This window comes from Coenobita brevimanus, chromosome 58, assembly GCF_032717465.1.
Source record: "Coenobita brevimanus isolate Jiangsu-jjx chromosome 58, ASM3271746v2, whole genome shotgun sequence".
NCBI classification, from domain to species: Eukaryota; Metazoa; Arthropoda; class Malacostraca; order Decapoda; family Coenobitidae; genus Coenobita; species Coenobita brevimanus.
Genome location: NC_137011.1, coordinates 11,539,845 through 11,563,008, shown reverse-complemented (window position 1 = coordinate 11,563,008; position 23,164 = coordinate 11,539,845). Strand labels below are relative to the sequence as shown.

The 23,164-nt window shown below is 42.4% G+C and overlaps 1 protein-coding gene across 1 annotated transcript in view; it reads right to left on the bottom strand.

The window, feature by feature from the left end:
- Positions 1–10,722: 10,722 nt before the first annotated feature.
- The window catches only part of twz (BTB/POZ domain-containing protein twz), an 85,986-nt gene continuing 73,544 nt past the window's right edge, over positions 10,723–23,164 (bottom strand). The window contains exons 3-6 of the mRNA XM_080274629.1: positions 16,390–16,595; positions 15,822–16,009; positions 11,730–11,884; positions 10,723–10,876 (exon numbers count right to left, since the gene is read on the bottom strand). Coding sequence (XP_080130755.1) covers positions 10,723–10,876; positions 11,730–11,884; positions 15,822–16,009; positions 16,390–16,595 — 703 coding nt within the window. The remainder of the gene's footprint in view (positions 10,877–11,729; positions 11,885–15,821; positions 16,010–16,389; positions 16,596–23,164) is intronic.

Sequence of the window (23,164 nt, the reverse complement as noted above, 5' to 3'; positions counted from 1 at the left end):
AATACATGGGTGGGAAAAAATGGGTCGGAGGATAATGGTGAATGACATCGCTAGCTTCTACAATTTCTTTACCCTGTAGTGAACAATAGTCTTCTGGTTTGAAGAAATATAAAAAAAATCATACTGAAAGGATTCCAGAAAGCATTAATAAAGAGATTATCCCAATCCTGAGTCAAATCGTCTGGTGCGAGCAAGACTTAACAAGCCAGAGATCACCTTGAAGCTAGCTGAATAAATTTGCCTACTTGCATCAAGAATTATATGAAAAAACGAAACTATGAAAGATATCAACTTCCGAAAAGTCGCTCGAAGCTGAATAAAAGGGTTTGGTGTGAATATTAAAGGACGTCGTCGTTCTGACGGGAATAACTTATCAAATACGACTAAAGAAAGTGTGGGTGTGAATGGTTAGTTGAGCGCTTCAGCCTGGAATAAGTAGTCATGTTCTCAATTCCCTCTCTCCTTCTCTATTCTCCTCTTTCCCTCCTCTCTCTCCCTCCCTCCTCTCTCTCTCCCTCCCTTCTCTCCTCTTTCTTTCCACTACTTCCTCTTATCCCCTCGCTTCCCCTTTTGGCTTCTCTTCCCCACCCACTCTCCCTCCTCCTCCTTTACTTTCTTTCCTTTACTCTCTCTCTCTCTCACCTTCCCTTTTCCCTCCTCAATCTCCCTCTCTACTTCTCCTTCGCTCATCCTTTCTTTTTCCCACTCTCCCTTTTCATTTCCCTACAATTATTTCATTTTTATCCCTCTTCTTTATCTCTTCTTTTCCCTCTTCATTTTTCTCTCCTTTCTCCTCTTCCTTTCCCGAACCTACTCTCATCCATTCACCTCAGGCAACATTTCTCTTTTCCCCTCCCTTACTTTCTCTTCCACTTCCTGTCTCTCTGTCTCTCTCTCTCTCTCCTTTTCTCTCTTCCTTCTTCCTCTTCTCTTGTTTGTTTCAATCTTTTTTCCTCCGGCATTTTCTCCTCTTCTCGCTTTCCTCCCTCTCTACTTGCCACTCATTTTCTTCCCTTTCCTTCCCTCTTTTCGCCCACTCTTTGCCCTGCATTCTTCATCTTTCCACCTGTTCCTCTGTTATTCTTTTCCTCTATCCATCCCTCCTTCCCTCCCTCCATCTCTCCCTCTCTCTCATTCTTCCCCTTCCCTTCTCTCTCTCTTCCTTTCCCCTCTGTCCATCCCTCACCCCACTCTTTCCCCCTTTCCTTCCCCTCTCTTTCCGGGTTCTTCACCCTCACCTCTCTAGTCCCTCCAATTGTTCTGTTTATTCCCAGTCTCTCCTCCTCCCATGTCTCTCTCACTTTCCCCCTTCCTCTCCCTTTCCTCCTCCTCTCCTCTAGCCTCGATCCTTTCATCCCCTAGGGCAAAATTATCTCTCCTCTTTCCTTCCTTCCTTCCAGCCTTGTCTCTCATTTCTCCTCCCCTTCTCGTCCTTCTCCCTCCTCTCTCCCTTCTCTTTTTTTCTTTCCCTCCCTCTTTCCCTTTCGTGCGTCTTCTTGATTCGCTTTCCCTCTCTCCCCTACCAGCCTTTCCTTCCCTCTGGCTTTACCTCCCCTCCTCTCCCCACTTGTTCTTTCCCTCTGGCGCCATCTCTCCTCTCCTTCTTCATTCCCTCCAGCCTTGCCTTTCTTTCTCCTGCCCTTCACTCCCCCCCTCTACATCTCCCCTCCCATCATCTCTCTCTCTCTCTCTCTCTCTCTCTCTCTCTCTCTCTCTCTCTCTCTCTCTCTCTCTCTCTCTCTCTCTCTCTCTCTCTCTCTCTCCATTCCTTCCGGCACCAACTCCCCTCACATCTTCATTCCCTCCAGCCTTTCTTGTATTTTTCTTCCCCTCCCTCCTGCTCTCTCTTTCTCCTCCTCGCTTTCTCTCTCCTCTTTTTTCTCCTCCTTCTCTCTTCTCACTTTCTCTCCCTTCCTCTCCTTCACCTTCTCTCTCCTTCTCTCTCTTATCTTGTCCTCAATTCTTTTTTCTCTATCCTTCTTCCTATTCTTCATCATTCTCTGCCTTAAATTCTCTTTTTCTTTTTCTTTTCCTCTTCCTCCTAGTTTCTCCTTCTCCTTGTCTATTATTTTCTCTCCTCCATCTTCTTCCTCTTTCCCCTGTGATCATAAAACTGCTTTACTAAGCAATATAATGACGTAACCCTGTACTCTCTCTCTCTCTCTCTCTCTCTCTCTCTCTCTCTCTTTCATTTTACATACCTTGAGTCTATGCAAACAAGACTCCCCCTTGTTTACTCCAGCGAGAGAGAGAGAGAGAGAGAGAGAGAGAGAGAGAGAGAGAGGTGCCTGGGGCTGGCGGTCCTCATCTCCGGGCGGATGCTGGGGCACGGAAGCCCTCAGGACAGACCCCCTCCTCCCCTCCTTTAACCCGCCTTCAGTTCCCCTCCAGTCCCCTCCAACCACCTCCAACTCCCCTTCAACGCCCCCTCAACTTCCCTCCCCCTCTTTTCCCCCCTCCGCCAACCCCCTCTCAGCCACTGCATCTAACCCCAAAAGTGCACGTGGGTTCCAGTCAAGAAAATCATCACCATCATCATCATCATCATCATCATTAACATTTGCATCATTATTAGTATCATCACCATCATCATCATCATCAACATTTGCATCATTATTAGTATCATCATCATCATCATCATCATCAACATTAGCGTCATCATTAGTATCATCACCATCAACATCATCGTCCTCTTCTTCAGTATTAGCCTACATGGGGCTGGGCGTAAGCATAGAAAATTATCATCATCATTTTCCTCCTTTTTCATAATAAATGGGATAGCAGGGCGCCGGAAGTAAGAGTAGAAAATCATCATAGCAGCAGCAGCCAAACTCTGTTATGAGGTGTGGATTCGGAAATAAAGGAAAACTCACAAAAACAATAGGATAAGTTAATAAAAGTCCCTCTGTTATTTATCACATAAACTTTTATTCTATTCCTGAAGATGAGCGAGAACACGTCACCTCTTGAGATAAAACCACAGTATTTTATTATTTACTATTAATTATTATCCTCTCTTCTCTCCATCTCTCCTCTCTCTCTCTCCCTCTCTCTTTCTTAGACTCTTTCTGTACGATGATGCCATTTTTTACTCTTGCTGCCTCCACATGATTTTACTTAGCTTAGGAGAGGTTTCTGAAATTATCTTAAACGTTCAATACGGGAAATTTCTTCTAAACTGAATAAAACTGCCGACTGTTTATCAAGATTTATGTTAAGATGTCACCATTAGGAAAGGCTAGGCCACATCAAAATTGTAACTTCTTTCTAGCTTTTTTTTTTTTTTTTTGCTGTTACCGAACGATTTTATTTAGTTGAAGAGAGCTCCCTCATGGACAAGTGGGCTTGAATATCATATTTAACTTCTCCAGTGCAGAATTCTATCCCAAAGCAAAGCAAATCGACCAGTGGTAGCTTGCTCAAAATGGAAAAAATTCGTCACAGTACTGAGAGGGTCCATTCCTGTTAGACTGTGGAGCGAGAGAATGTTGACTGGTTAGTACAAAATATACACACGTATCACAGAAAGCAATGGGGGGCAGGACACCCACGCCGCCCCATTGCAACTTGTTGATCAGCCCACAACAAGCTATATCCCCCACGACACCTACCTGTGTAGCAAAGAACTGACACTGTTGTGTAATCAATTTTGAATACTGCCGTTTTAAAACATCACGTAATCCAGAAGGCATTACCATCGCTAGCATTTTAAAACCTTACAAATCCAAATGGCATTTATATATATATATATATATATATATATATATATATATATATATATATATATATATATATATATATATATATATAATTATTAAACAGACTCTGAAAGTTGATCGATTTTAAAAGCCTTACATATGCAAATAATTTTGGCTGTCAAGATACTGATGATTATCTAGTGTGTGCATGAATTACATTATAAAAGATCTTATAATCTAAATGGGAAAAACTAGGCTACACTTCATAACCCTTAACTATTATTGTGCAAGGTGACGCGGTGGTAGTGTCTTGTTGTGGGCTCATCAGCGGTGTTAGTCGGGTCTACCACTTATGGCACCTTGTTGATTCATCCGACGAGCAAAGCTGAGTGGTCTTTCCTCTCGTCAGGTTACACGGATGCTAGCAATCAGTGTACAGGAAGGACTGAAGTGAGATATATGAGATCTAACATTATTAATCTGATTCTCTTTCTATGAGGTTAGTACCTAAAAGTGGTGCCCGGAATGGGCTGAATTATAATCTGTTGATGCATACTGATTTATGTACTGGTACTGTACTGATTTATTTGTACACTATTGTTGACATTACGCAGCCGTGCAGAACTATTGCAAAGATTTTTTTTTTTTCTGAGAAAGACCATATCCATTGTTCGTAAAACTTCGTTGTTTTTACATTTTAATGAAAAGCATTTTTCTTGCAGTATATTTGTCTAATAATGTACTCTGCTTTGAGTCCTCCTTCCAGAACATGTATACCAACACCCAGTATCCTTGGAGAGCGTCAGACCCTCTCCTGACGCTTTGCTTCTCACTTACAATAGGAAACAGTTAGTGCCCCTCGCCCACTCCCTTCACACTGCCCCGCCAAGCCACCCTCCCTCATGGAGCCAGTCCACTGACCAATGCTGAGAATGTGTGGGAAGTTTATAGTCCACTTCATATTTCTTAGCGAAGCCTTCTTTGCTATCCTTTTCATACTCTAGTAGTTTAGTCACTCGTAGGAGCTGCCTAGCATGGGTCAACTGGCCTACTGCAGTTATCCTCTCTTATAACTGGTTAATAGTATTGCAGAGAACGAAATTTAATTTATCTTCATTGCAAGATAAATGAGTTACTGAATATGTTTTCTACAGGCCTTGTTGACCTAGAAGGTTCGCCCAGTCACGACTCAGCTTTCAAGGTTGGGGTGTGATACAGTTTCGCCAAGAAGGAAAAAAAGTGGCCTATTGTTGGTCTGATATAAATAGGGGAAATGTACTCGTTAATTTTTTGTACAATTTGTAATGTTAAAAATGGAGCAAGGAACTATTTCATTGTTTCATCCGTTTTGCATATGCATTAAAAAAAAAAAAAAAAAAAGTGGCTTTCTTATTTGGTTCAGCTTAGGCAAAGTCTATGATAATTACGTTTACCTGGCTCTGTGGTGGAGAGGGTGTGAGGGAGGCAGGTGAGAGGGGTGGAGAGGTGGCGTGGGGGGGGGGGTTGTGGTGGAGTCTGGAGGGGACGAGGAGCGTCTTGGTGGTGGGGAAAGGGAGAAGAAAGGGGCTTTAGTTTCCCTTTCTTTTAACTACACTTTTTCTATATTTTTCTCTTCTTTAACTACGTCGGCATATTCTTTCAATCTACCTTACGCATTTTTTACAATTATAGGCTACATTTTCTTTCAGTGGGCATGTTTTTCCTGTCCATCTACATTTTTTGGTTTAAATCTACATTTCCTGTTGTTTTCTATGCCTTTCTTTATAAACCCATGTCCAGAATTGGTATCAAGAATTCCCTTAACTAAAATAGCGACATCCGAAACTGCTCCTAAAATTTCGTGGAGACAAGCGTCTTGAATATTCATAATAAGTGACATCAAGAATTAAAAAAATTTGAATGTCGTCCCAAATTCACCTACAACGCGATAAACTGACTCACCTAAAACTTGGTAAATAGAGAACTGGTATCTTAAGCACTTCTAAAAGTTGACAGGGTTCTATCTTAAGCTCTCCTAAACTTCGACAAAGGCAGATAAAATGTAGACTCCGATCGTTTCCCCACCAATACACATTCCCCGTCATCCGCCCAGTCGAGGAGCACCACATCTATGTACACTAAACCTCACAGGACCACTCACTTAATTTTCTTTGTTTGTACTTCACCCCTGACCTTTTGACCTCGGGTAGGGGCCAGGGGGATCACCGGCAGCAGGGGAGGAAGGAGGGGAGGGAGGTGGGAGGGGTTATGATGAGGGAGATTGAAAATAAAATATCGCAAGTTCTGGAAGAAGCAAGTGACACTTGGCCGTGTTCCTGCTTTACACTCGTAGCCCAAGAGGGAATAATTACCTTCCTTCATAATTACCACTCCTGTAATTTTTTAAAACCTCTCTACATTATCATTATCATACCCATCGTTCATCAGTTTTACTTTATGATTACCACCATCATCAAAAGAAGAAAGCAAACAGCAGGCCTAGTGGCCGTTTAGAAATAAGTTGTTATACGGTAAGTTATAGTTATGTGAGTCAAGGATAATGATAGAAAATGTTATCCTTTCCTTCCCGCATCATCATCATCGTCGTCGTCGTCGGCGGCGACGTCACTCCCTCCCTCAGTTTTGTCTTTCCCTCCCTCATCATTATCATTATCATCATCATCATCATCATCATTAACACTCCCTCACCGCCTTCCATCCCCAGAGTGGTCAAACCTCCTGTATGTTACTCAAGTATGGCACAATAATAAAACTCTTATATAAAAAATGGGAGTCAAAATCTTACAGGCTGGGGCAGTGGCCTGGACTGGGAGGAAACAGGACTCACATTAGCAAAACACAGACGAAAAGACTTATGATCAGGACTGAGCTTCATGAAATATTTAAGATTAGGAGTGATTCTCTAAAACAAGCTTTCGATCAGGAGTGAAATTTACGGAAAAAAAAAAAAAAAAAAAGCGTACTATCCTATACTAAGACAATTTCAAACAGCTGATGAGAAGTTTTGCCAAATAGAGGGTAAGATATGCAGTGCTCTTCATTAGCCTTTTCGTTATGCGAAATCTTTCTTAGGTTTAATAAAATTGTCTCGTTATGAACTGATTAATACAAAAATCATGTAATCGGACTGAAGATACTAAGGGCGTTAATGCTGACTTTTTTTCTTTTTTTTTCACTTTTCAGGGAGTAACTATAAACCTCGTTCACTCTCAGCCAAACTTTGTGTAGCTATTAAATAGCTAATATCAAAAGTATGCCATCGAATGAAAATGATTAATGGTATTTATCCTGACGTTTTCTAATTTCATTTTAAGATGTATGTGTAGGCCTGATTCACTCCCAACCAAACTTCATTGCCCACTGCCCCACCTCGAAGAATTCCCGACCTCATACGTATAAACATTGAAAAAACACATCTCTAAGTCTCCTCCTTGCTAAAAATCTCATAGAAAGAACAGAAAAATAATTATAACTCTAGAAGCTAATAATAATCCTTTCTTTACAAATAATTCCCTAAAGTTATGCATGTACAGTCAAGGACAAAAGTTCACCCACTCTTCTACAGCGACTGTTTCACACTTAGGGCATGTCCGTCACTTTCCTCAATGATGCACCGTACCAAAGAGCATCATCTATGGACAGAAAAATGTACTAGGTCTCTTTAAGCCTAGCAATATTTACCAACAAAGGAAAGTGAGAGGTAGAAGAGGTTAAATATAAGGCGAACTTTCTTCCCCGATTGTACAGGGTGATTCATAAGTCTGGTATCACTGTAACATCCCTCTCACGGCTGGGACAACTCTTGTATTCAATTCCAGCTAAATCCAGATTTTGTTCAGCTGAGGGTGAGTCGCTGGAGCCTGAGAGTGACGGTATCGTTCCCATAATAGTAGTAACAGACTTAACAATCATCCTATATTTATGTTTATTAGGGCCGCACTCCAGGTGCACAGGGCTCCACGTTGCATCTCTTACTTTGCGATTCATTTTGCATATTACACCTTAATAAGCTCTTGGATGCTGCTCATACTGATATATGATGTGCAGAATAAATCGCTAAAACAGAGGTGCTGCGATATCTCCAAAGTCACTTAGAATACGGCGCTTAGTCTTACTACACGATCCTGATTTCTCTTGGCAGAACACAGTCGGTGAAGAGGAGGGCGTGAAGGCCAAGTAACCCCTTCAAACCTTTTTCTCTGTATCTTTGCTACCATTTGAAGGATGTTTTAAGCTCAGGGGAAATCTTTCACAGTGGAGAGTTTAAAGGAGGTTGTTCTGGCCTCTCCACTTCGAAAAATTACCTGAAGTTACTTGCGTAACCTGGAGGTGGCAAGAATGAAATACAGGAGTCGCCATGGTGGTGAAGCAGTTAACCTCTTCAATAGGTGGACGTCATTTTAATTTCATACTTGCTGTCACCAGAGGATATCAACTAACTTGGGAGGCCTTTGAACTCAAGGAATTCGGATATGTCTTATCTTCAGCAATACCAGAGATTTTCCCCAAGCTGTAAGAAAGTCGTCTGGAGGTAGCAAAAAAAAAAAAAAAATGGCCTTGTGGTGAATGGGTCAAGAATTCCGGCAGGCAAGTGTGATAGGCAATCAGAATTAACAAACCTATATGGCATTCAGTCACCAAAATTATGATCTGATTTTCCATGTTTTGTTTTAATCGAACATTTCCAGTGCATGTGGTTGTGGTTTTTTAGGGATTGTGTTAGATAATTTTATGTGTTTGCAATGCTCGAGGTGGCAGGTGTGACAATGTGTACTGTGCCTGTGAGGTGGATATGAGGTGTGATAGTGTGTAATACGGGGAATGGAAGTGAGGTATGTATGCAGCAGGCTACGGCTCTCTGGTGTGGCTGAACGTGGTCAGATGCAGAAGTATGTGTAAGGCGTGGCAATGTGAGGTATTGCAATGCCAGGTGTGGATATGAAAGGTGTAGCAGTTTGAAGTGTGACAGTATGAGGTTCGATAGGAAGATGTGCTAGTGTGTGACGTGACAGTGTGAGGTGTGTTTGTATGGGGTGGTAGTGTATTTTACTTCAGGGACTTTTCCAGCGTCATGTAAACTCATATTAAGTACTCTGTAGCATTTGGGGGAATCTATTTATTTATGCATATACTATGACAAATTCTTCTGTGATAAAGTATGTTACTGGAGCTATTTTCACTGATATTACTATTCTGGATATTGCATCAGGGAACTCGAGTGTTATCAGTGATCGGATGTTCAGTTTCAAACCTGTTATAATGTTTTTATTGTGAATGTTGATTGAATATTGAGCTTTGTATCTGTTGTAATTCTTGAACTCTACTGCAGGAAAAGTTTAACTAAGTAATTTAATATATGACTGACTATGGCACTATTTGCTTAAGTACTGTAATTCACTGTATGTAACTTGCTGGCTACAATTTGCGTCTCTCCAACAGTTTTTTTTTTTTCCTTGTAGTTAATGACTGACTGACTAACAAAGTGGCTAAGGGTCTGGTCATACTGAGGTCTCAATCGGACATATTCTGGCAAAAATTCTCTGACTGTGTAGATCGGGATAAAAGTTAAAACAACCCTTTTCACCAGTCCACCTTCTAGCTATTCCATTTTTCAGCATCAGATTTAAAAAGGTGATAGTGAGAAGCGAACTGCCTAGACCATAGCCTTATGAATCTTAGTGTACCAACTATTTCCCCGGCCTGCACGATCAGACTATGTACTTTAGAATATGACCGATTTCAACTTCCGTGTGAGGAGGCCCTGTATGTTTAAAGTTAGGCCTTCTGTCTATGCCTGCCTGCTGGTTTCTCTGCTTGTTAGTCTGTATGTTTCTCTCCTTGCTTGTCTGGTCGGTTGGCCCCCCTCCCTCCTCAGGAACGACCGACAGTGTGAATATAAAACGAGTTACAATGGCACAGAAGAATCCACGAAAAAATTACGACGATTTTCATCATCATTATCATCATCATCATCATCATCATTATCATTGTCGCCATCATCATTATCGTGTTTTATAGCCACCAGTACTTGTAAGCAATATCTGTTTTTTATATCGTCTTCTGAATGGATCTTAACCTGCTATTGCCTTGATTTTGCGGTTATATTAGGGCTTTTTTTATTTATTTCTCACCGCATTAGACAGAATATTAACTTCATACTATCTTGATTTTACTTTGTACTGTATTATTTCTTGAACTTATTCATCACTGCTTATGCGTATATATCACCGTTCTTTATTGAATCTTAACTTGATGTTTCTTGAGTTTTCCTTGTACCGCCGCGTTGTTGTTTTCTTAATCAATTTTCTGGGCAGGATATGAGCTTGATGTTGCCTAAAGACTATTTTGTAACATTTCACTGTAACGGCAACAAAGTACTCTATTAGGAGCTGGGCATGACTGTTAAGCTGATGGATGATTCTGTATTTCTATATCTTATTTAGCGAAATGTTTCGAAGACTCTGCTCATATTAGCGTATTTTAGTCTTATTATTAATATTTACATATCCAGAAGACCGTTTAAATGTTGTTGACTGATTGTAGGCTCATCATATTATCACCTGCAGATGACTATGAAGACGATCTTAACGGATCTGAAAGTTCTTTTCAAGTTTTTTGGAAGATGATGCCTTTTTTTTTTTTTTTTTTAATCGATTGATGGCGATTTCGGTCCCAGTCCCTTTAGAGAATAATGGCTCCCGTAGAAAATGGATTTCCACACATAGTAGTGAGGGTCAGAGTGGTGGCGTTGATGGTATGGGCTGGTTTCCCAATTGTCGGATCTCTCATAAGCAGATCGGTTATCGTAGGATCTCTTTTTAGTGGATCTCTTAGCTGATTTAGAGTCAATGGATCTATCACTGGCGGATCTCTTATATGCGATTCTGTCATAAGTGGATGTCTCATGCGCGGTTCTGTCATTTGTGGATCTGGCATCAGGAAATATCTCTTTAGTGAATCTCTCAATAGCAGATCTCTCAACAGCAGGTGTGTTGGGTAGTGCTGGTAGGAGTGATGGCAGTAATCACAGAGGCACCGCCTTCCTACAGAAGAGGTACTCTGAGAACTGCTGTCCCTCCACACCTCCGCCGTTGCTGGTGATGAGTGTGAAGGAGCTGTTGAGGAGTCGCTGGATGGCCTGCATCGAGGTTAGCTTACAGTACCCATTGAGGGGAAACCTGTGGATGTACAGACATGGGTTAGATAGCTCTGAGACTGGCTGATATCCATGCAAATTTATACTGCCTGGCAACCATGAAAACCTCATCGGCTGACATCTGAGAAAGCTGAAATTTTAAGCAATTGTGATCACCGTTTCAGCTACAATTAAAGACAGGCCTGTCACAAGTGATATGATGTATGAACATTGTTCTGACAAGAATTTAAAAAAATATATAAACTCAATTTGTGCGATAATCATAAAATGCCTGACATATGAAGAAAATTACGAGATATTTGAACGATATTCTAATTCAGCATTAATTAACCTGATGATGAAAGTTTATGTCAGATTACTCTGTCTTTGATTAACTGGACCTAACATGGTGGTAAAAGCTTATACAGTACAATGAGAGATCAGAGGGCGAAGGATTAAACAAAGAAGGGCCAAAGCTGATAATGAGGCGATGATCATGGTTAGACAGTGAAGGCTAGGAAGATAAAGGACAAAATATTATACAACGTACACGTAAATTAATGCTGAAGGGTTAGGTTAGAGTGCACTATAACCTATTCTAAATTAGACTAATCTTATCCAACCAGGTAGGGCAGACTTAGGTTACATTACCACAGTTTAGCTTTGAAGATGGAAATGGGAAACGGTGAGGGAGAGACTTGAGATGAGGTGAAAGGAAGAAGTGGAGAAGAAAGGCGGTGTTAGTGTGAGGGAGAACAGCCTGACGGCGGGGAGGGTGACAAGGAGGTACCTTCGTTGTGGTCATCCTCTCCTAGATTGAGGCGTCTACTGCAGATAAGAAAACCTGACCTGATGTTAAAGGACTGGGTTAGCCTAGATTAGAAGTTAAAGTTTACCTGATAATGAACCGGTGGTCGTGGTTCCAAGCGAGTGAACTGCGGGCATCCATCATGGCCTGTGCCGCCTCAGGAAACAGTTCCTCAATGACACACCTCTCACCAGATAGCATCACACGCTCACCCAGGTCGGGGCAGATGTTCAGTGCTATCACCTGTGGAGGCGAGAGGAAAGTTAGGAGATGATGGATTGGGGATGGGCAGTTTGTAGTGGGGGCGAGAGGAGGATTAGGAGGCGATGGATGGGATATAGTGAGTTTGAAGTGGTATTAGTGTGGTTAGACAATGTTAATATATTTAAAAATAGGATATTTTTCTTTTTCTAATTCAATAGGCCTTCGTGGCTTATGACACAACTGATGATGAATGGAGTACCAGTCCATAATCAGAAATGTTGATAACGTGCGCAGAACAAAAGAGAACAGAATTTAAGAGGATGTACTGAGTAGTGAAAATATAAAAACATTCTTCTTCCTACTGATAAGACTGCCTACTTACACTAACACAGAAGAGGAGAAATGAGACGGAAGATGGGGGAGAGGTAGAAGAGCAAAGTGGGTAGGAGTGTAGAGAGTTTGGTTATTCGTGAACTTAAATGTTTTTTTTTCTTTTATGCAAGGAAGAAGGAGCCAAAGGCCAGGAGCCCGCAAATTTTTCCCTTAAAAAAAAAAAAAAAAAAAAAAGATAACAGAGCCAAATTCAAGATCCGTATATTTCCAGATGCCTGGACACACTGCGTTTGAAAGACTAGAGATCATAGGCAGTAGGAAATACAGACAGAGAGAGACAGTTCCAGAGCTGACCTGTTGCATATATGAATGACTGGGAGTAATGGTTAGATCTTGCGTCAATTAGTTGGAAAGAAAAAGGATGAGAGTTTGTTGCTAGACGGGTGTTACGCGACCGTCGTAGTGGTGGAGGGATGCAAGCAGATAGTTCAGGGGAGCAGTGACCATTGAAGTAGTGATAGAAAAGAGATAAGGAAGCAACAGTGCAACGAAGAGACAGAGGTTGAAGGGAGCCAGTAAGAGGAGGAGAGTTGATGAGACGAAAAGCCTTTGACTCCACCCTGTTGAGAAGAGTTGTATGTGGTGAGCCTCCCCACATATGAGAGTTGTACTCTACACAGGGGCGAATAAAACCCGAGTATAAAATCAACAACTGTGCAAGTGTGCAGGAGTAAAGGAGGCACGGAGTCGGCTTAGCTGATAGGCATGTATAGAGATTAAAAAAAAAAATGAGGTGATAGGAATGGTCAGGGCTATCACCAATGAGGGAGAGCAACAGTTAGGTGGGAATGGGAATTTCTAGTTACTTGTAGGAGCGACATTTGTCTCAGAAACTGCCTGGTATAACTTTCGTCCGCCATTCTGGTAGTCTTTACTTTTATGGTTTGCTCATGATTAGAGGAGAAAGATAGCAGGTGATACAGGAATGTGGAGAGAAGACTTGAGCGTATCTGAAAAATATCGATACGTAAACTTTTTACTAGGCCTTGCTCTGCAAGACATATCCTTTTAAATGCATGTGATAGTGGGCACTTCCAGTGTTATTACTTTCCTGACATCCTTCCTACCGTGTACCTTTTTTACAATGACATTTGCCACTCTCCTACCCAAATATGTCTTCCATTGCTGTCATCCTCCTATCACCTTCTGTCATACTTTCTATCGCCACATCACCACATACTCTAGCTTATACTCTCTCTCTCTCTCTCTCTCTCTCTCTCTCTCTCTCCAGTGTACATATATATATATATATATATATATATATATATATATATATATATATATAGCAGCCGCGGCTCAGTGGGTTAGAGCACTCCCCTCTGACCGAAGGGTCGGAGGATCGAATCCATCCAAGGGTCATTGGTAGACATCAGGAAGGGCATCCGGTCATAAAATGCTTCACGCTCCAGTCCAAAGTCCTCTACCCAGGGGCAACGCCTTAGCCCTTCGGGGATACCTGGCGTAAAACCAAATTAATTTTTTTTTAATATATATATATATATATATATATATATATATATATATATCTATATATATATATATATATATATATATATATATATATATATATATATATATATATGAGGGTGTGTGTGTGTGTGTGTGTGTGTGTGTGTGTGTGTGTGGAGAGAGAGAGAGAGAGAGAGAGAGAGAGTAGTATATACTGACATGATTTTCTCAGTACGTAAGCTTCAGGAAAAATTTCGGAAACAGCATATGTCATTGTACTGCCTTCATTGATCCCACTTTGACATTCGATCTCGTAAGCAGACGCTATGTGTTCCTGCTACTTGCAAAGACGTGTTGCCCCCCGAAGCTTCACAGTATCATCGCTTCTTTCCATAATGATATGAAGGGCACAGTTAGCTACAAAGGTCCCACATCTGAAACCTTCCAGATCCGATGCAACGTGATGCAAGGATGTGTTATGGCGCCGGCACTTTTCGGTATATTCTTCTCCATGCTGCTGTCATTCGCTTTCAGGCATTCCGATGCTGGAGGTCATCTGCATGCAAGGAGTATTGGGAACCTATTTAAATTAGCTAGCCCCCAAGCCAAAAGCAAGGTGCGACAAGTCCTCATCAGGGAACTGCTGTTTTTGCTGATGACGCTGCATTGACCTCTCACAGGAATCCCAACTTCAGTATCTGATTGACACTTCTGCAAAAGCCTGTAAGGAGTTCGGACTGACGATCAGCATAAAGATGGCAAATGTAATGGGTCAGGATGTCCCAGTTCAACCATCAGTTCGCATTGATGACGAGATTCTCGATGTCTCAGACAGCTATACCCACCAGAGCTCAACCATCACCGGCAACCTCTCCCTCGATACCAAAATAGATGACCGTATCGCAAAGGCTGCTGCCGACATGTCCAGATTGTGCAAGAGAGTGTGGAGCAACAGCTATTTCACTAATAATGCTAAATTCAAGGTTTACTAGACCTGCTTCCTCAGTACCCTACTGCACAGCAGGGAATATTGGACAACTACTTTCCAGGCAGGAGAGTTGCTTAGAGAGCTTCCATATCCACTGCCTTTGACGTATTCTCGGCATCAGGTGGCAGGGCAGTTACCAACACTGTGGTTGTGGAAAAGGCCGATTTACTCAGCAGCCTCCTCCTGTTGTGTCAGAGAAGATTACGATGCCTTGGCCTCGTCTTTTGGATGGAAGACGGCCGCATTCCCAAAGACCTGCTTTATGGTGTCTTTGCTACAGGGTCTCGTCCGTCTGGTCGTTCCCTGCTACGCTAGAAGGATTTGTGCAGGAGAGACTTGAAGCTTGCTGGCATCGACATTGATAGCTAGGAATCTCACTCTGGCAACCGCGGCTGGTGTGGAAGCACTGTGAGGGAGCGAGTCAGGAGTGAGCAAAAGAGAACTTTGCAGCTGGACGACAGGAAGAAACGAAGGAAACAGATGATTGTGAGGCAGCAGGATCAGTAGCCCTCTGACTTCATCTCCAGCTGGTGCGGCAGAGACTGCCAAGCCAAAGTTGGATTGTTGAGCCACTCCAAACACTGTTCTGATAAGAAATAAATAACCTCGGAGCTGCCATTGTCTCTGGAAACACAAGGATGCCTACTATTTATCTATCTGTCTGTCTGACTGTCTGTCTGTCTGTCTGTCTGTCTGTCTGTCTGTCTCTCTCTCCCTATATATATATATATATATATATATATATATATATATATATATATATATATATATATATATATATATATATATATATATATATATATATATATATATATATATATATATATATATATATATATATATATATATATATATATATATATATATATATATATATATTTTCTTTGCCAGACACCATAATCCCGTACGGGGTGGCCATTTGACTTTGTGTTACTTGTTTTACGGGGAGGGGCACTAACCCTCCACCTACCCACTTGTTGACATATAGGGAGCACGTATGGTTTGGTTATATGGTTACCACCCAGAGTATATATACATTATGTATATACACATTCCAACTGTCATGATCCTAATCCTACATATTTTCTTTTTGTAATGCCCTTTTTTTTTTCCATTTATTTTTCATCTCTCTCTCTCTCCACTTACATCATATCCATGGGTTTCCTCCTCCCGCTTGATTCCGTTCACAAGAGGCCGATGTCTAGACGAGGACGAGGACGAATTCGAGGAGGATTGTGACGGAGAGGAAGAGGATGATAACGAGGACGAGGATAACGAGTTGTTGCGTGCCTCCTGACGAGCCTTCTTCATCTCCTCTACTTGTTTCACCAGACCTGTGGATTATGGTTAGGTTTGGTTAAATTCGCTGGGCTGGATTAGATGGTGCAAAGATAGGTTAGCTTAATTTTATGTAATATGGATTGATTTAGTATGTTATGTCATTTCCTTTTGTTTTCCTTACGTTTGGCTTGGTTTGGTTGTGATACTATCTGACCTATTCAAACAGAAAGTTGTCATTGAAGTCTGGGTTTCTCTTTCACTTTGCTTTCCCTTTCTTTCTTCTATTCACTCATTTTTCATCCATTCATCCACCTGTGATTACATCCCCTCACCCTGAATCTCAAAACAGCTGACCTTAAACAGTAGGTGTTAATGACGTCATTCTGGCAATTTCATCCTCTCCCTTCACCTGCAAATCCATTCGTCCACTCACCTTCAATTTCAAAGTATCTGGCCTCTTCAAGCAGCAAATCGTGATCAGAGAAATCATCTGGCAGCAACATCCGTCCGTGTCTCATGTAATTTAGGATGTGACGGAACATCTTGCCGTCACGGTCTATGAAGTAGTGTTGTTTGAGGGAGTCCAGCACGATGGGGATTGACCCATTGAAAAGCCGCGCTAGTCTGCTCTCTGGATACCTGTGGATATGGGATTAAAGTGATTAGATGGTTGGAAAGGAAGGTTGATTTGGAAGACGGTGATAAAATTAGAGAAAGGGTTGTGGTATGTTTGTCTGAAAGTAGGTAGGACAAAGATGAACGAGGAAAACTATGCGCTGGCTAAGACAAAAAATTATGAAGAGCTGTGAGAACTAGTCGGCTCAGCAGACGCCTGAGGATACGGGAGAGAGGGGGGAGGAGTTGAGCAATGTGGATAAAAGTGAAACTGAGTCGGGAAGTAGGTAGAAAAAGGGAAGGTGAGATAAGCACTTCAAGCATATGAAAATAGAGGAACATTAGCTTGTACAGAAAAGTAAAACTAGTCTGCTTCGCACCCGTGGATATCGATAGAGTGATGGTTGATTAGGTGAAGAGTAGATAAAAGAATTACAAAGGAAAACAAACAGCTAAAAACACATTGGTTCCTTTGAAGTCTTTCTTTTATAATGCAAATCCTTCCCATCAAAGACAAACACGAGAGAGCTGAAATCACGATATACAGTGTTCATTTCGAAGCTTGGACACACACGAGAATGTCTATTGTTATTTCATTCTGTTTGCTGAAAGGTAGTGTACTACTGTAAAGGTTAGGGAAGAGTGATCTTGTAATAAAGCCGTTAGTGAGGGTTACATCTAACCCCTACAGTCCGAAAAGTATGTCATCACGTAAATATATCCATCTGAAAGTAGTAAGACTATAATGCAAGAGAATTCCTGCTATTGAAGGAATTAAAAGATCAGAGGTTGTAGGCAGGGGAAGAGGCAGGAGGAAGACAAAGGGGATTCATATGAAATTTATTATCACTAAAATACTGATTATATGAGTCTATGATAGAGGTAGCAAAGCGAGACAATGGGTCGGACGGATAATGGAGAAAGGAAAGTGAAATAGATATAACAGGTATTATGGTGGAGAGAAATAAATCAGATGAAAGTGAGAGTTAATATGATATTTTTGTACCTCTCTCTTCCTTTTGCCTTCATCAGTTCTTCTCCTACTTAACTCATTAGCTCCCAGAGTTCCTGCGCGTGGGATTCTGCCGGAAGCGTGCTGGGTGTGCCACCCTCCGTCTATCGGCTCATAGTCGCGAAGGTCATAGGTCCCTACCCCAGGGATCCCATTTTTATATTTTGAAAATTCCCAGTTCCGTCCTATTTTGAGGACACTGGGAGCTAATGGCTTAAAGAAACTGACAGATTTGCCAGTGTTTAACTCATTAGCTCCTAGAGTTCCAGCACGAGGGATTCCGCCGGACGCATGCTGGCCGTGCCACCCTCCGCCTATTGGCTCATAGTTGCAAAGCTCATAGGTCCCTACCCCGGGCTTCCCTTCTTTATTAAATTTTGAAAATGCCCAGTTCCGTCCTATTTTGAGGACACTGGGAGCTAATGGGTTAAACTTTTCATACCTTTCCCCTACCTTCTTCTTGCCCTCCTTCCTTTCTTCCCCCCCCCCATCCCTTCTTCTATCATCCCCCTTCCATCCACATCCTCCTTTTTCCCTCCTTCCTTCTCTCATTTCCCTCTTCTCCAACTTTTCTCTCCTCTTTCCCTCTCATACACCTTTCCTCCTGTATTCTCCCATCCATCCTTTCCCATCACCATCTTTCCCTAATTCCATCCCACTTCCTCTCTCCTTATCCTATCCGTAGTCCATATCTCAACCACATTTCCTCCTTCTTCCGTCCCCTCTCCCATTCCTTCTTCTCTGATCTTTTCCCTCCCCATCTTTTCTTCCCACCCCCCTCCCTTCCCCGGTTCTCTCCTACTTCCCTCCTCCTTCCCTCCTTCTCACCCTCCTCCCACCTTATCGCCCTCCTCCCTCCTTACCCCCTCCCCCTCCCTCCCAAGCGTCTCGCTATATTGACATGGCTCATATTTAGCAGTGGAGGGAAATATTGAACTGGCAGCAGACAGCTTACTATTGTTTACTGGGACATGCAGATCAAACCAGGGATACAGCGCAAAGCAGAGGGGATACGGAAAGTTGAAACCTACACAGGTATGAAAGAAATACAGGAGGATACAAAATGGATACAGGAGATTTGGGGAGACTACGGGAATTTACCAGGACATGAGATTGAAATCCGACATACATGCAGGCTACACATGGAATATAGGAGGCTACAAATGGAATACAGGAGACTACACATGGAATACAGGAGAATATAGGAGACTACGCAAACGATGTAGCAGGTTACAACTCTAAGATTCAGAACTCTAGCAGTATGCGGGCACTGAAAATGACCATTGGTAGTATGTCCCTTCAATTGTTTGCATATGTTCGCACCATGGTGGGTCACACCGATGACATATACGGACTTCGCCACGAAAAAATAGCAACCCCAGCCCTTCGTCTTTCATAGCTCTCAATATAGACACCCCAGTTCACTGGTACTTTGCCAGTAAGGGGACGGGTTAACTCTGGCTACCACTTGCTCTCCGAGGAGAAGGTCCGGTCATGCACTGAACCTCATGTGGACTGATAGTTCCTGTTACATGGAGACAATTGCAGGTTACTCCAGAATCCCTTATGAGATTCACAGGTCATTGCCGTTCATCCGTAGAAACTTCACAAACTCAGTTAAGATAATACCCCTATTACTAAATCCTTCCCAGGTACTATTACTTCATTCCTTACAACGTCACTCACCCCAAATCATTCCCATACTCCCAAGGACACCCGCAGGCCATGCCAGGTCACATACACCCTCTAAGTCATCCCGGAAGCTCTCCACTCTGAGTTCATCACAGACGATTCTTCTCATACCCGATCCACCCCAGATAGTCCTAGGCTAAACCATCACAACTTAGGTCACTTCTACTTTCTTCGTAACCGCAAAATTTTCCTAGATAATCTCAAATAATCTCATCATCCCATAAATATCGCGTACACCTTAAGTTCATTCCAGAAACCCTAAAGGTTCCCAGGTCACCCAAGGAAACACCAAGTCACCCCAGAATCTTCACATCCTCCCCAGACTGCCCCAGGTCACCCCAGACACGCCCCAGGTCAGGCCAGGTCAGCCCCGCCCCCTGCAGGTCTCTTTCGTTTTCGTAATCCAAGAGAAAGTCAGTCAAATTGCAAGAATGTCAATTTGGGCGAGGCAAACAACCGGAGGGGGAGCTGCTTTCATCCATCTCTCTCTCTCTCTCTCTCTCTCTCTCTCTCTCTCTCTCTCTCTCTCTCTCTCTCTCTCTCTCTCTCTCTCATTATCTATCTATCTATGTATCTATCAGTGTCAGTCTATCATTCTATCTGTCTATTTATCTGTTTATCTATCTAAATATCTGTCTCTCTGTCTCTCAGTCTACCCATCTTTCTGTCTGTCTGTCTTTGTCTCTCTTTACCTCATAATAGCTTTCTCTATATTATCATACCAATTTCCTTACGATTCTGTCTCTTTTCTGTTCTTTTCATTCTTTCTCTATTTCCACTCTTTATTATTCTCACTCATTTCCATTAACTCAGTATCCCTTCACTCCTTTCTTGTTTTCTCTACCACTATCATTCTATTTCTCTGTAATAATTATTGTCCTTGTCTCTCTTATTCCTTCTGTCTGTATGCGTGTGTATCTTTGTCTCTTTCGTTTTAACTGTGTCTGTCCTTCTGGCTAACACACCCAGCTGGGAGAGAGAGAGAGAAAAAAAAGCCTGCCTCTCTCTCTCTCTCTCTCTCTCTCTCTCTCTCTCTCTCTCTCTCTCTCTCTCTCTGTCTTGCAATTTCATCTTTTTCTACCCAACTCTTCTTCATTTTCTTTACCTTCTTTCTTCTCCTCCTCCTCCTCCTCCAGCCATCTCATCCTCTTCTTCCCCAGGCTACCCTCAGGTTCCCTCTTGTCTACCCGTCTTCTTTTTTCCTCCTCTTCTTCCTTTTCCCTCCTTTTTCCTTTATTTCCTCCATCCTCTTTTTGGCTTCCTTTCCTTTTCCACTTTTTTCTGACATCTCTTTTTTTTTTTTTTCTACTCATATTTTCCTTCTTTTTTTCATTCTTACTTCACCATCATTCTCTTCCTGCTCCTCTTCTCTTTTCCTCCTCTTCTTCTCATTTCCTCCTCTTCTTCCTCTTTTTCCTCCTCCATTCTCCTTCTTCCTACTCTTTTATTTCTTTCACTTTCTCTTTTGTTTCCTTCCTTATCCTCATCATTTTCCCCATTCTCCCCTCTTCCCTTCGTCATTATAATCATCATCATCATCATCATCAACAACATCATCGTCGCCTTAACTCACTTTCCTTGCACACACACACACACACACACACACACACACACACACACACACACACACACACACACACGAACTCATCAAGCATCATTACTTGTTTATTCATGTGCGTTTTAGTGGCAGGGGGAACACACATGTACAGTATACCGAATGGGAGTGTGGTGAAAAGTGTACATGCATTATCTGATGTATGAAGAAGTAAACATATACACGCAACAGCACTCATACATACACATCCTCACGTGAACTGCACTCACACACGCATGCATAAAACTTTCACACACACACACACACACACACACACACACACACACACACACACACACACACACACACACACATGCTAACCCTAATTACCTCATGAAAATTGTAGGAACGTGTGTGTGTGTGTGTGTGTGTGTGTGTGTGTGTGTGTGTGTGTGTGTGTGTGTGCTCTCTCTCTCTCTCTCTCTCTCTCTCACACACATACACACACACATACATACATACATACACCACATATGCGGGGAAAGCAAATTAAACAGATATGAAGGAAGGGAAAAATAGAGAGAGAGAGAGAGAGAGAAGGGGGGAAGGAAGGAGGGGGGAGCGTAAGAAAAGAAGAGGAAGAGGAGGAGGGGACAAGAGAAAGGAGTAAGGAGAAAGCCATGGAAAGGAGAGGGGAACGAAGCGGGAGGGAGGATAAGAGTAGTAAAGAAGGAAGAAGAAAGAAGAAGAAGGTGGGAGGAAGGAGGAGGAGGTGTGAAATTAATAACAGGAAGAAGGAAGGACGAGATAATGGGGGAAAGGGAAAGACGACTGAAGAGGAAAAGAGAAATGAGATTCGGAAGATGTAAGAGATGATGTAACTGGAATAAATGAGGGAACGGCAAGAATTAGAGACTAGAGGAAAATAGAAACATAGATGGGAGGAGGGGATAGAAGCAAGAAGGGGTGAGGAAGAACGGTGCAAGGAGCGAGGAGGTGAAAGGAGAAGAATACGGAGGAGAGAGAAGAGAGGATGGAGGATAATGGGAGGATGAGGGGAGTAAGAAAAGAGAAGGAGGGAAGAGAGGATTAAGGAGTAGAGAGAAGTGGGGATTAAGGGGGGTAAGAGGATGAAAGTATGGATAGAAGGGGAGAGAGAAGTTGAGTTAGGAGAGAAAAGGGAAATGTGGGAGGAAGAGGAGGGGAGGGGGAGGAGGACGGGAGATTAGGAGCACACATGACAATATCCCTGCCAGTTAATATATTAGCAGAGCTCGGGTTATCAAGAGAGAAGCGTAAGGGGAGGGAGGTGAGAGAGGAAGGAAGGACACGGGGGAGGGGGAAGGAGAGAAAAGAAAAAGCTGTTGAAAACTGAAAAGGAACGGTGGGAGAAGAAGATAGGGAGAGGAGACAGAAGAGAGAATGGGAGTGGAAACAGGGGAAGGGGGAGGGGCAGAGAGGAAAGTAGTGGTTAGAATTGGGAGGAGAAGTAATTCAGGTGCATAGGAATACAGAGGAATACAAAGAGAAGCAAACAGCAACAGACCATATGGTCCTTTCGAGGCTGCTTGTTACAGCATAGACTATGACCACGAGTTCTAATTCTACATGCTGAAGGATACGGGTAGTATAGCAAGAAGGTTTCCCCCAACACCAAACTTCCAGTTATAACTGGCAGGAAAAAGTGAGAAGGACCAGAGAAGAACCACCATGCAACATGGAATAACTGACGTGGAAATTTCATAGGAAAGACCGAAAAGGAAAGGTTACATTCTATAATACTTTATAGGCTACCAGTTTGAATGACCTGAAAGAGAAAGTAATGATGTAGAATTAATAATCAAATAAATATATAAGTCATGACATTATATACGGATACGTTGAGTTAATGGAACGTCTGTAGACAGTGTGTGGAAAATGCACAGTGTGGATGTTCAGGGATGGTGCAGCAACCTTGCCTGGAGCTTTTAAGGTAGGCAGCAGTCAGTCAGGCCCCAGCTCTGTTCACTCCACTGAGACAAAGAACGTTCCCATGTGGGACAAGCACACAAGTTACCTCCTGAAGCAGTGACCCCTGGTACGTTGAAAAAATCCAGATGGTGGTCACTTCAACCAACAGGGACCCTCAGTGATCCACAGCTCATCACAGGTCGAAAGTAAGAGTAATAACCGTTAACTCAGGGCTATCTGAGCAGATCCTATTCTGCGCATTTAATAAACTGATAAATATATAATGACGCGCCGAGACGCTATGTACGGGTACATTAATTTGTTAAGTTAATGGGGAGTCTTGTAGGCAGGAGGGCAATGAACTTACGTGTAGCTAATAAATATAAGTTATTCAGACAGAAAAAG